This window comes from Gavialis gangeticus, unplaced genomic scaffold, assembly GCF_001723915.1.
Source record: "Gavialis gangeticus isolate Ggan-Ray unplaced genomic scaffold, GavGan_comp1, whole genome shotgun sequence".
In the NCBI taxonomy this organism is placed as follows: Eukaryota; Metazoa; Chordata; order Crocodylia; family Gavialidae; genus Gavialis; species Gavialis gangeticus.
The window spans coordinates 179870948-179885169 of record NW_017729022.1 but is presented as its reverse complement, the minus strand read 5'-3'; the positions used below and the strand labels follow the sequence as shown (position 1 = coordinate 179885169).

General features: G+C 43.2%; 1 protein-coding gene across 4 annotated transcripts in view; it reads left to right on the top strand.

Moving 5' to 3' along the window:
- Nucleotides 1–1792: 1792 nt before the first annotated feature.
- The window catches only part of CEP68 (centrosomal protein 68), a 49092-nt gene continuing 36662 nt past the window's right edge, over nt 1793–14222 (top strand). The window contains exons 1-3 of one of the 4 annotated variants that reach the window (XM_019516581.1): nt 1793–1926; nt 11993–12433; nt 14195–14221. In XM_019516581.1, coding sequence (XP_019372126.1) covers nt 12044–12433; nt 14195–14221 — 417 coding nt within the window. In that variant the 5' untranslated portion in view covers nt 1793–1926; nt 11993–12043. Of the gene's footprint in view, nt 1927–11879; nt 12434–14194; nt 14222 lie in introns of those variants that run through there. The other 3 variants (XM_019516582.1, XM_019516580.1, XM_019516583.1) reach the window with 3 other exon arrangements.

Here is a 14222-nt window from a genome sequence, read left to right as displayed (position 1 = left end):
AGGGCCGCGTGTGTCCGTGCCAGTGTCCCAAGACAAAGTGAGGCACAGCCTGCCTGGGGCCGTCGTGGTGGTGGTGGAGGCGGTGCTGTACAGAGATGGGCAGGGCGGGTGGGTTGTGTGAATGCAGCCTTCTTGCTGCACGTGGCGCTGCGCCGTGGATCAAACCCGCAAGCCACGGCACGAGAAATGAAACGGCTCTTGCCCATGTCGCAGTCCAGGTTTGAATGTTTAGGCCAGTGCCTGGGAACCTTCGCGCGTTTCAAGTTGGAGCCTGGATTAAAACCAGCTAGAGGCAGCTCAGTCACCCCTCTAGCGGGGTGTCCTACGATGTCCTTTTTTGCAGGGTGTTGACACCAGCCCATAGGAAATGTCGGAGCACATGGGCCAGCTCCTGAGAGCCGACCGCTCATGTCAGATGCACTCCTGTTAAAGCTGACAGCAAACTCCCAGTGGTTCCAGTAGCCATTGCATTCAAGATTTCACACCCAGGAGGGGTTGAACTTTCAGTGGCAGTATCTGTCGTGTGGCTGTTCTGCCATCCTGTGCTCAGGCAGGTCTGGGCAAAATGGTAGATGTGGCAGTGGCCAGTTGGTACCAGTGTTCCCACCATAGGTACCACCGGTGGAAGCAGTGGTGAAAAAAAATGAGGAAAGAAATGGTTTGTTTTCAAGACCAGAGGGACTCAGGATGCTTAAGTTCAAATCAAAGTGATTTGAATCTGCATTTTTAACTGTGATTCAGATTAGAGGGCAGGGAATCCTGATTTAATCATTTTAAATCTGATTGGCATGTATATTCTGTAGTTATTTTCCTGTAGAAAACTTTTTTACGGTCATTAGTATAAATCAGTGCTCTCAACCCTGTTAGACTCAAGGCACCCCTTGGAACAATGCCAGTTCTTAGCTTTCTCTTGTTTTTTGCTACAGAAAAATAATAGAGTAACTCTTCTGTTGCAAAGAACTCAGGAAGACCACAAAAGGGCAGAAAGTTTTGGACACGTTGGGTTCCTGTTTGAAATCTCTGGGTTTTTCTTACAAAGCACGTGTAGGCGTTTGCAGTGCTAATATTGCATGGCTATCTGTGGTGTCCTTAAATGCATCTCAGTACACCATCATTGAGAATCACTGGTATAGAGGTTGCAACACGTTGATTTGCAACCAAATATGCTCTGCATCTTAGTCTTTTTGCTAACCAGGAGGATAGGCTCAGAGACGGTTAAACATGTTAGTCTGAATTTAGGCAGAGGTAAGGCAAGGTGACAGCTAGAGACACTAGCTCAGGGGTGGGCAAAATGTGGCCCAGGGGCCGGATGCGGCCCTCCAAGCCATTCTGTCTGACCGTTCAGCAGGTTCCTGTTCTCTGTAAATACATGCTGTATCTGTATCTATCTTTCTATTAAGAAAATTAATATTTATCTGCCCTGACCTGCCTGTCATGCGGCCCTCAATGGCTTGCCAAAACTCAGTAAGCAGGCTTCCGCCCGAAATAATTGCCCACCTCTGCACTAGCTGGTCCTGAGGGGCTTGAGGAGGCTAGGTTTTATGAATGCATACTTGCTTAATTCATTATTGCTCAACATGCGTTTATTGGGATTTTTCACATTGACATTTTGCTGGTGGGAAAGGGTGAATGATGCATAACTGATGTTCTTGATTTTTTTTTATTTTAGGTCTCTGGATAGAGGAAAATTTAAAAGAAAGTAAAATGTTTGGTAATGGCATGTTTGAAATGTAGTTTTCTCAGTTAAAATAATGTCACTAACATGTTGAATATACGAGGTCTTATTTCCTTATCAAAACATGCTTTTAATTAAAATTAGGTTTATTAGATGGTGGAAATATTAACAGTAACTAGTGAACTGAAGGATTATTTCCAGTCATCATGGGGAAGATTTTCAAAGTACTTAAGAGAAGCAAGATTTGCAAGGTGAGGTAGTAGCTTTTATTGGGAGGGAGAGTATACAAGGTTTTGTGTTTCAGTTTCCCTTCATCAGGTCTGGGAAAGACATAGCCACAGTCCAAGTTAAGTTAAAACAATTGCTTTTGTTTACCCTAATTATGTGTTATAAATTTGAAAGGGAAGTGGGAGAAAGGAAGTTAGCAGAGGTCAAGGTGAGAGAGTGGTTATAATGAGCCATAAAAAAACACCTTTGTTAAGCATGTGATTTTTTTGATGTCCAGAAAAGTTATGTATTTTTGTTGCTAGGCTAGTCTTCCGGAGGAATTGTGTACATTTCCTTTGAGGACGTAGGGCATTGAAGCGAGAGAAGGGCTGGTGGTTCTGTGGAAAGCGTTCTCCCACTGGTGATACTGGGAATACTCCTCTCCTGTAATTCTGCTGTCAGAGTTTGTTCTGGTGCGTAGCTGTTGTCTGGTTTCACACAACGACTCTATCAGTTATTTTGGTGGCTCAAGCTGCAGATAGTCACCTTGTGGTATTTTTCAGTGGGCCTAAGCAGATTTAAATAGTAACATCACATTGGTAATGACCCAACAACAAAAATAGTCCTAGAAAGTTACTCTATATTGACTATTCTGTAGTCAGCTAGAGTTTCCCAAAACTGGTGTATTAAGATCTGAGCCACTCATCTCATTGTTGAATACACAGTAAGAGCCACTCATTGTTCATATGTTGATTGGAAGAGCAAAAAAGAAGTAGCAGCAGCAGCAGCATATAAAAGAGAGAGAAAACTAAAAAAAAATCAAACAGCGTGTATTTACAGAGGACCTGCTGAACGGTCAAGTATTGGGGAATCCACCATCTCTGGAATAGATTACAGTTCAACATATGTCTTCTTTATTTATATACTTCTGGTTTTGGGTTGTGTATTCAGGGGACACCATTTTTATGGACCAGGGAAATAGTATTCCTCTTTGCTGATCCCATAGTTAGAATAATGCCCATTCAGTTCAAGGGCATTTTAGGATTAGAAAGATGTTGACATACCAGAGGACATTCAGGGAAGCAAAATAAAAATGATTAGGGGGTGAGAGGGATTGTAACATGGGGTAGGACAAATAATTAAGCAACTGGGACGATTCCAGACTGGGTGTAAGCAGGCACAACTAATAGAATTACACTTGCTTATGCCAGACATGGATTTGGATTTCTTTGTGCTGCTTGTATAAATAACACTCAAGGAATGGTGCTCCCAGTATTTGAATCAAGGAGAGAATAGACTACCAGTGGCTTAGGAGGTGTCCATGTTTGTTACATATGAGGATCCACAGTTAAATTCTGTGGGGATGTTTTTGTGATGAAGAGTTAAAAAATACTTAAACCAAAGGCAAAACAGTGTAACAGGGAAAGCACTACTCTGCCAAGTGCTATAACATGATATAGGAAGTTAGTACATGGTGCCTTTATGTATGCCTAGAAGATTACATTTTAAAGATTAGTGATCATGGGCTTGTTTTGCACAACAGGCAGTTTGACCTGGAGCCAAAGGAAACCGGCTACTCAGAATAATTTGTTCTTGCTCTAGAGAGAGAAATGCATCTCTCTGAAGATTTTCTGAGTGTTTAATTACATATAGCTAGGATTTAAATTGACAATTTATCTGTATAAATGTTTGGATAGTATTAAAATTATCTCCAAAACCAAAAAAAAAAAAAAATTAAATGACCATCAAGTTCACTAAACCCCTTTTTATCATGTATAACAATCAATTATTTATAACAACCATCCACATTAAAAATGTGAGTGAATACCTGAAGATACCAAATCTTAATATGACATACAAATACAGTCTCCTTATAAAGTATTAAAAAAGCCCTGTAGATTTAAGCTCTGTGCAATACCTTGACTTAATTCTTGGATTCTGGAGTTTTTATATTGTTTTCTTAATTTGATGCTGGTATCTAATCATGTTCCTTTAAATTAATTATTGTGGATAAGTTTAAAAGTAATAGATTTATTAACGGACAATGGATTTTTCTATAAAGGAGTTACACTGCTATTTCTTGTGAATAATTTTGAGTATGTAATTAGTTTGGAAAGTGTCTAATAATATTGATTTATGGCAAAAAAATGTATAGGCTTATAGACCTGTATTTGAGGAAGATCTATATTTGCCCTAAGGACCTATGCACATAGGTTTAGATACTGCGCTATGGATGAAGTGCAGGTAGCAGAATTTGGGGCAAGTGTGGCAGATGACTTCAAGTCTGTATTTCACTTTCCTGATTCTCTTGCTCCTGCAGATAGAGAGGATCCTGTAGCACCAGAGAGAGAAAGCTGATGATTTTATGCCTCTCTTCCTCCCTTCTGTGATCAGGGTAAGAGACAGGTAGCCAGATTACACTGCTGGGATGCCCTTATGCTACACAAATTCCCCAGCTCAGTGAAGGGTCCCCCTCTTCACTGAGCTAGAGTCCTGAAGGCTGCAACCAAGAATTTGTGTAGCATAAGGGCATCCCAGCAGTGTAATCTGGCTACCTGTCTCTTACCCTGATCACAGAAGGGAGGAAGAGAGGCATAAAATCATCAGCCTTCTCTCTCTGGTGCTACAGGATCCTCTTCTACAGTGGGATGATCCTTCTAGGGCCAGAAATAAAGCAATCGTTTTATTTTAGGGTCCACATATTCCAGTGCTGTTTTGCAAAGCGGCTGTTTCATAGAGAAAAACTTGTCCCGCAAGCTGGAGATCTCTATTTCAAAACAATTTTTCTGTTTTGCTGTTGTGAGTGTAACATCTATTTGGAGTTAAGGTTCCAGATTAAATCAAAGGAAGTAAAGCAGAGTTGGCCCTAACCACTGTGATTGCATGGGGTGAAAAAGCATATGAGGCATATAAAATTGCATTGTGCAGGAAGAGACAAAGATTTTCTTTAGTAAACATTGAGGAGGAGACTGGTGGCTTGATATTCTTTTACCTCTTTCCCTTCAGCCTGTGTAAGCTTGGGGATTTGGAGGGGTGTATCTTGTTGCTTGTATCAGTTCTGGTTGGCTTTCTGTGCGCTGTGCCCTTAAGGGTAAAGACTTTCCCTTCCCCCCTCTTCTTTCTCCTGTTGCTGCAGAGACAGCTGCCATTTGTGGCCTCCTGGACCTGCCATGGAGACAGTGCTCAGTGTTCTCCCTGGGGAGGTTGTTTGTGTTACTCCAGGTTTAATTGTTCTCTCCCAATACAATAAATTCTTTCAGACTGAAACGTGTGGTTGCTCCGTGCATGATAAAGGCAAGAGCGTGGCCCTTGTATGCTGAGAAGCTAAAACGGGTCCATCCTAATGAGAACACTGGGAAGCTTGTCACCTGCCTACCTCCTGCTTCCCCGCACAGTGTGGGGGGGTGGGGGCTGCTTTGACCTGCAGTAGCCCTAGGCCCTGTGTCCTGCAAGTGAAGGCCCTGGAGGACTGGGCATGGGGGTAGGGGAGGGACGACAGGTCCCTGCTTTCCCCTGTGCAGTCTCCGCCATCTGCTTGGTGTGGCTGCAGAGTACTCTCTCCTGGTAGCAGTTGGTAGCATCTGCTGCATTGGTGCAAATGATTACACAGGGTACAAGGCAGTAGAGGGTCAGACCAGATTAGGTACTGCCCCTTTCAGGGGATGGGACAAAGCTGTTGACCCAGTCATTCAGGTGAGAAGGGCAAGGGTCTCAAGTTTCCTTATACTCCTTAGCTTGGGTAGGGAGGATTGTCTGTGTAAATCTTTGTTTCCCCTGCACTTTTCCAACACAGCCTATTGCAGAAGTTTGCTTTGTTATTATCATGTATGCTTTGAAGGCTGAACTTCCATTTTACCAGCAGCCCATGTACTGGGGGCTGTGGAGCTTTAATGCAGCAGGTCCTAGAGGATGGGCCAAAATACATTGTTGGGGATGAGGAGGGGAGCAGGATTAGAAAAGGTCCTTGTTAAGAGGGGCAGAATGTGCTAGTCCTGCATTCTCCCAGGACTGCCAGCCAGGGTACAGAAGAGGTCAGAGCCTTTGCTGGGCAGCCTTACTGGTGTCGAGCATTGTTGGTTGCACCAGAGATTTGCCCATGTTGGTAAACCTCAGCTGTGTTTCCTCCTGCTTCAGCTTCCCTCTTGGTAGCAAAGATGGGAATGCTAGTGTTTTCATTGCAGCATCCTTAACGGCTGCTTTGAGCAGGGTAGTGGCACAGTCTGAATGTACCAAAGTCCCACCTATACTGGCAATCCCACTGGAGGGGCTGTGACAGCAAGAGACTTCCTGCACCTGCTGGGACAGAAATACAGCTACTCCTCGCTTAACGTCATAGTTATGCTTTTGAAAAATGTGACTTTAAGCAAAACAATGTTAAGCAAATCCAGTTAGTTAAGTCACAGTACTTACCTGCTAGGAGGCAGCAGCCAAACAACATTTTAACTGAACGTTGTGCGACTTTCATAGATTGTTAGGGGCTAGAAGGGACCTTGTAGATCAGCGGGTCCACTTTAAACAAGTATGTTGTCTAATACATCAGTGATGCAATAACAAAACAACGTAAGCTGGGACGACGTTACGTGTGGAGTACCTGTACGTTCCTTCACCCTATGGAAGAGGTTAGGGAGCGTTACACCACTGTGATGCCCTTTTTCATCTCATTTTGCCAGCACAGGCCTGATTAAATTGTGTTAGATGTACGCTAAAGATCTGGTTCTGAAATGGCAAAACCAAGCCATATTATTACAGGGTTAGTGGGTTACAGTGATATTGTAGGTGATGCTGTTGATATAAATAGGCTGCATAATGGAGGAATTGTCAGTCTGTGGAGCGTGCCTGCCTTCCTTTTCTTTATGGCGGGGTCTGGAAAGCTCTTCTCTTGGAATTGAGGGTTGCTAAAAAGAAAAGGTCGAGAGCCACTGCTCTGACCCATCTGTGACTGGAGCATAAATGAGGCCCTTGGACTCCTTTGCATTTGGGAAGCCCAGTTGCCAGGATTCTGTCTGCAGCTTGTGTGTATGGGCAGAGGGTGCAACTGACAGAGGATTTTGGGTGCTTTGCCTTTCTGTTATGCATTCGCAGGATCTGGCCCTTGATAGTCGTGTTTTGTTTTTTTAACATACCCAGAGGCTGAGCGATGGGTGCATAACTAGAAGGCAGAAACGCTTATAGCTGGGACGGCCTGCAGAACAGATGAGAGGTGATGCCAGACAGATGGTTGTGTCCCTTCTCCCTGCATTTCTCACATGGCTGACGGGTTCACAGATGAAGGCAGAACAATGACAGTTGACATCTTTTAAAGATGTTTGGTAAATTGGGAAATGCTGCAAGGGGTTTCCCTTTGGCTGTTGAATGTGCTATCATGCTTGATTTGTGTAATGGGGATGGGCTGTGATTTGCAGCTGCTGCAGGCGAAACTGGCTCAATGAGGGCTGCTAATTTAAGAGAAAATAACTCTAAAAATGGTGTTAAGTTCCCCCCTCTTTGAATTTGCAGTTAATTTGTTGCTGGCTGTTCTCCTTTCATCCACCCCTAGTACAGCTCTTGTTGAATACTAGAAAAGCCATTTGATTAAAAGGTTGATTAATACGTTGCTAATAGGCCTCTGGTTCAGTTTGATGTTGCTAGAGGAGTGTACAGTATTCATGAAGCCTTGAAAACTGTCTGACAGATTCAGTTGAATACAAGTTTGTCACAGAGCAGTGTACACTCTGCTTAATTAAAACATTGGCAACATCAGTTTCGGAGTTCAAATTTCCAATCCTGGATAGTTCTCAAAGAATGGGGGAGAGGGGAAGGGGGACACACAAGACTTGGCATTTTAGTCATTTGCAATAATTATTAATTTTTTGTGACGCTTGATAGATTAGCAAATGGTGGCATTGGTTTGTGAACGCTGGACAAAGTCAGGATTACCTACCTACTTTACTGGGTGAATTTTATTCTACCAATTCTCCTGGTTAGGTATTTCTCTAAATGCCAATTGCACTATCCCCAGGCATAACATTGTTGACAGTGGTATGATTGCCTTGTGCCAAGAGAGGTTGCTAAGAAAGGTTGTTAAAATTAAATTTGACTATCCCTGTAGTCTTTTTTTTTTTAAGATATATCTTTCATTTATTGGCTGAAAAATTCCACCATGTTCATTCCCCACAGTTAAGATTTTCCCAGGTCAGTTCAGATACAGCTAAACTAATTAGTGGGAGTTTAAAACCAGCAAGCACGCTTGCTAATTTAAGTGCCTTCTGTCATCCGCAAGCCGTTGTTTATGACTTTCTACCTGAGGGATTATGGAGAACTGCCATTGTGGATGCCTAATAACCTACTTAGCTGTGTATTAGTGGGCAAGATTGATAACTCCTGTGATACCTTTTTATTGGATTAATAAATTTTAAAGATACATGAGCTCTTGGGCCAAAGTATTTTCCTTGTTCGGTTATGGTCTTCACCATGTTGAAATGAACTGCAATACAGTAAAGGTTAGACTGTGTCATAATAAGAATAATGCTGGTCTTTTCCTGATTTTTGTTTGTGCTGTTGGGGTGTATCTGTACTGGATACGGTTGACAGGTAAAGAAGCTCTTTGTTATAAATAAACAGTCTTTGCCCTGGAGATCAGCCTGCAGGTTTAGAGTTCCATAAGATCTTTCTTGCCAGCTTGTTTACAAGACTTCTTGGGACCTCACAAAGCCAATTTTGCTAGACCTGCCTGAAACTTATCCAAATCATGTGGCTATTGCTATGTCCGCACCCTTGAGCTTTGAGTAGGATGGTGTAAAAATAGCTGAGAGCGCAGTCTACTGTCTGCTTGGACTTACATGGTTCTTACATTCTCAGAATGATTGACTGATTTTTTTTTTAAGTGGAGTGATTGCGGGACTTTTTTTTTCTAGAGAAGTAACTGCTGCAAGAAATTTCACGTATATGAAAAGCAACCAGGATGGAGCAGGCTGGATTCTCATCTCTGTGACGCTGGGGTGAAGATGGTATGTCCCCACCAGTGTGGCTGGAGCAGAATCTTGCTCAGGGTGTGCAGTAATTTATTCTTTTAGAAACTTTACATAAAAGGCAGCGTGCAGCTGCTCCTGGGACTGAGCTGTGACTCAGACTTGCAGCTCCTCTCCTTCTTTGATAGCCCCTCTCCCCCTCAGCCTCTTGCACATACAGATCACATGACACAGAGGAAGTTTAAACCTCTCGACTCCCCTTCCCAGACATGTAAGGTGGCCCATGTCTGAGCGTGAAGTCTTCATGTTTTAAGTACAAAACTGTCTATGGTGCCTCTGCCAAAATAATATAAGTACCAAGAATTTTCCCCAGATGGTGTATGCAGGTCTGCTGTAGACAGAGGAAGAGGGTAGGAGTCCTTTGTCCTCAGCAGCGTCCTGCACACACATATAACATGCAGTTGGCCATGCTGTGGGTTTAGGAATTGACTGGCTGAGTGTAGGTGGGGAGGGAGCAGAGTGAGTGGCAGTAGTGGTAGGTGGGCTCCCATGCCCAGGGCTCCAGTCAGCCTCCACTACTCCAAAGCCCTTTGGTGCCCAACCTTTCCCAGAGCTGTTCTACAGAGTATGGCACTTAAAATGTCAGTGGCTGAGTACAGTAGAGCTCCCAGCCCTTGCTATCTCTGGGGGACATGAGAGGGTGAAAAGCAAGGCAAAAACCTCATTATTGTTATTAGTATTATTTAGATGTGTTTCCCTCCCTATCCAGAAAGCCTCAAGGTGGGTTACAATAAAAGACAAATAACCCACAAGGTAAGAAACAACAACAGACTCCCACAGCAACACCCAAAAGCTCTGCTCTACCCTACCCACTCCTTACAGGAAGTTTCTTAGTTTGGTCAAGGGTGGGGTGGTAGTGGTGTTGGTGGTGGGTGGAGTTATGTCTTTGTTCAAGTGCCAACCATCAGTTTATTGCTTTGCATCTCTGAGACATGGAACCAAGCCAGGCAAGACCAAGTTTGATATTCCTAAGGTAGCAAACAGAGTCTTTCAGCCCTTCTTTGTACAGTGTCAAGAAGCTGACAAGGGCATCCCCTTGCTGCCTTTGCTCAAATTGCACGCGATTGAAAGAGGGCAGAGAGGGTGGCAGTTTCAAAGGGAGAACTTGGGAGGGAGAGGGTGAGGGAGAATGAGCAGCCTCTGGGTGGCAAGCTTGGGGCTCGGCCCAAGTCCCAGAAGCACCTGCTAGCTCAAATAAAGTCATAACGAAAGACCCTGGCCCTCGTGTTGCAGTTACAAATCCAAGCTGCTGACACCTGCTGCTGCTGGCGCGAGGCTGTCCTAAAAGCATTTAAACTGTTTTTTTCTACTGTTCCAGCCAACAACTTCTCTCTTTCGATTCATGAATAGTCACTCACAAATGCAAATCAGGAGAATTCATGACTGCCCGTGGTTTTGTTAAGTGGCTTTTTCAGGCAGCAGATGCTGAGCCCAGGCTTGAACTTGTCCTGGCTTGTGGGTGAATTGGGCAGCACCCAAATAGAAGAGAAATTAATGGATTTGCAGGGTTTTATAAGAAAAGCGCCAAAGCAAGATGAATGGCCCCATTACAAAGAGTTTAGAGCAGTAGCTGGTTTTTGCTTCTTGTTGATTGCAGTTTCTGCAGCAAATAATTATGGCCACTTCTTTAAGTTATTAGGGATAAATTGGATAATATATATTTTTAAAAAGCTGTAAAATTGACCCAAGATGTTAAAGTTCAGATCAGGATCCAAAATAAGAACAGTTTTGTTTCTGGGTTTGACCATCTCCTTTTATAACAGTATAGTTGCAAGAAATGCATTATCTTCTTTGCATATAGAAAAATAAGGGTTCACAGTGCTGCTTACTGAGCATCAGGCCCAAATAATGAGACCAGTTTAAAAAGAATTTTAAAACCATATGTTTAGGGTTCTTTCTATTTTCCTTTTCATGTTTGAGACTTTTTCAAGGTTTCTGTTTTCTTTCCTCCCTCACCCAGAAGGTCTAGAAACTTATTTTCTCTGTGATGAAAGCTGAGATTCTGGTGTTCATGTACTCACCTGACTTCATGGTTTAGGGCAGTGATTCTTTAACCAGAGTGCTGCTAGATCCTTTGAAGGATGCTATAAGGCATGAGGAGATAAGCAGATAAGCATATGCTGAGGCTTGTCCATGTCTAGTTGATTCCATATCCTCATTCAGGCAGTCTGCAAGGAAGTAAGCACTGTAATATCTAAATTAGTTTTGGAAATTGGGTGGGACTCACTTCACAAAAGTTATTTAGGGGTGCTGTGGGCCCCCAAAAAGTTGTGAACCACTGGTCTAGGGCTTTAAGAAGCATGCCACATGCTGAAGGATTTGCAGGAGTGTCATGGGAGTTGTTAACCAAGGGTGATCAGTAACATAAAGGTATTGTTTGTACAAACAGACTCTAAGAGGATGACTTTTTATTGTTCTTTACTTTTTCACATTTGGGTGACTTTCAGTCCAAAAAACCCCACACATCTCTGTAAAGTACTGGTCTTTCCCATCCCAAGATGTTAGGGGTTCAATTTTCTCACCATTCTGTACCAGAATGAAGAGTCACCAGAAAAAGATAAAGGATAGAGACACTGGAAAACAGGTAGAACATTTTTAACAGAAAAATCGTTCCCTGTGTGACCTCAGTTCTAGTACTCAAAGGAAATCTCAACACTTTTACAAGGTAAGCAGGGGAACAGAAATTCATTGGCCTATGGACACTAATCACTAGGAATTTAACACAGACAATGACTTCATGGTCCATTATAATCTTCCTGATGCTTGCTAACCCCTACGCTTCACAGATGATAACAACCTTACTTAATAAGCTTTTGTTCAATCTGCTCTTTAGCTCTACTGTGTCTGCGTCTGTCTCAGAGACCTGAGGAAGGGTACTATGATACCCAAAAGCTTGCCTTTGTCTATACCAGCTATACAATTGGTTCAGTAAAATATATCACCTGCAAGAATTTTTTCATGAAAATGATGCAACTCATCTTTTTTTTTTTGCCCAGGACAGATCAAAGTTTCTTAGCTGGAGGGTAAAGCATATCCAGTTTCATATGCTAGTTATATAGAGATAGGGAGAAGGAATTATTTTTGTTGTATATATTTCTTTCAGATTCCAATGCTGCATAAATAGAATCTTTTGAAAGGAAGAGGGTTAGTATAAATGGCCTTGGACGTGGAAAAATCAACTTCTGAAGCCTCGCTGAATGTGCCATGCCAGTACGACGGTAGGTGGAACTGCAGAGAACTGGACACTGACTACCCAGAGTTAGTTAGCAGTATGCGCCAGTTCTTAGACGCAGAAGAAGGGAAGTCCTCTCCAGAAGGAACTGAGAGTGCTGCACTGGATGGAAGCAGTTCCCCTGTAACTGGCATCACCCAGCAAAACCCAGGCTGCAGTAAAGAAATGTCTTTACTACGCTCTTCCAGATTGCCCAGAGCAAAAGTGAAGGCAAACTATGTGGAGAGATGGCCATTAACTGCTAGACACATTTGTGGTACTGATCTACCCCACCGGGTTCACACCACTGTTCCCTACTCAGGAGGACAGCAGGTGAGAAAGTTTGATATTATTGATATTACAGCAACACCAGAAGTCTCCCTAGTGAGAATGGGGCCTGTTCTGCTAGAATGTATTCACGCAAAAATTGAGAGACTACTTAAAAAACTCTTTGGAGCAGGGACTGAGTAGATGAATCGAAATGGAAGCACAGGGAAAAGCAACTTGTCCTGGGTCATCCAGAGCCAGATTTATCAGAAGTAGCCTAATGGCCTTCTGAGGCCTTGACCTTCATCCTGTCTGCTAAGCTGTGCTGACATAAACCTGCCATGCACACACATACACTGAAAGAAAACCCCCCTCTGATCACGGTGTATAAAAAATTAGGCTCTCGAGTCCTTGCCTAATAGATTCTGAATAGTTTGGGCAGCTCCCATTGCCATTATTTATTTAGGAACCCCACTCTGGGCACCTCAGTTTGAAAGCATTAGTATTGGAGAGATGCGTGTTGGCACGAGTCTTAGTGGAAACATTCCCCTCATTCAGCCCTCAGTCTGGTAGTTGGAAAGGTTTTGCTGCAGCATTTTATCTTAGGCTATAATGGTAAATCCAAGTTCAGTACACTGCTCTGAGCACAACAGACCAGTACTCTGTGATCTGCACTGGCTCCCTGTATTTCTTTGGGGTTGAATTCATGGTTTACTTTTTAACTCAAAGGAGTAAATGGTTTGGGACCAAGTTCTGTTATATTGCTGCTGTGGAAGTGGGCAGAGATGCTTCAGCTGAAGCTCCCTCAGTCAGTAGCTTGGGGGGCAGCGATGAGCAGGGCAGTCTTTCTGAGGGGTCCTCTGGGTCTATCGCAGTCCATATTCATTTTGATTTTGGACTTACTGCAAAGCCTTTCTTTTGTTTGCCCCTTTAAATATAGTGGGAGCTGAGATAGGTATATTGAATGGAAGTCTGTTGTTTACATATATATTTCTTTTAAACCTAGGGCAGTGGTTCTCAGCCTTTTTAGACTCAAGGCTCCCCTTGGCAAATGCCAGCTCTCACCTTTCTCTCATTTTCTGACTATGGAAAAATAATTGAGCAGTGCTTCTGTTGCAAAAAACTCAGAAAAAACCACACCGAGTCAGAATCTTTTTGACACTGGATTCCTGTTTGATACCTCGGGGTTTATCTTGTGAAGCATGGGTTAGGTGTCTGCATATCTAATTGCTAATATTGTGCAGCACCCTCAGAAAAGATCTCAAGGCATCCCAGGGTGCTGCAGTACCCTGGTTGAGAATTGCTGATGTAGGGGATAGGGCCCTGCAGCACTGGACAGGCCCTGTAGTAGCAGTTTAAATGTTTGGAGAAATAAATACATGGGAAACAATAGTATTCTTTGTGCCTCTTCCCCCCTACCGCCCCCCCACCCGGCACAAGTTTCTAATAATGTCACTTGCTGACAGATGAGCCACACAACCTCCAAGCAGTCTGTTTGCCTCTCCACCAGAACAGCTATGTTATGAGTCTGGTGTAAATAGACGCCCCTCTGCTGAAGGCAATGGAATGTGTGTGTAAAGGCTTCCTTTCACAAAGTCTGGATTTGGCCCCTTATCACCATATCCCTGCACTGGTGACAACATAATGGGGCCTTTCTCAACACTTATAATACCAGCATTATTCAAAAAATCCTCTTCATTTGCCAAGATTCTCCCCATGGGTTAAATGCAGTTATAACATTGCCAGAGTCATAAGCTGAGCAGGCCTCTAATTGTTGATTGCTGTATTTTATATATTGTTTTGTTCCTCCCCCTCCCTTACCTCTAGATGCATATGGTGGAATATTTAGGCAGCG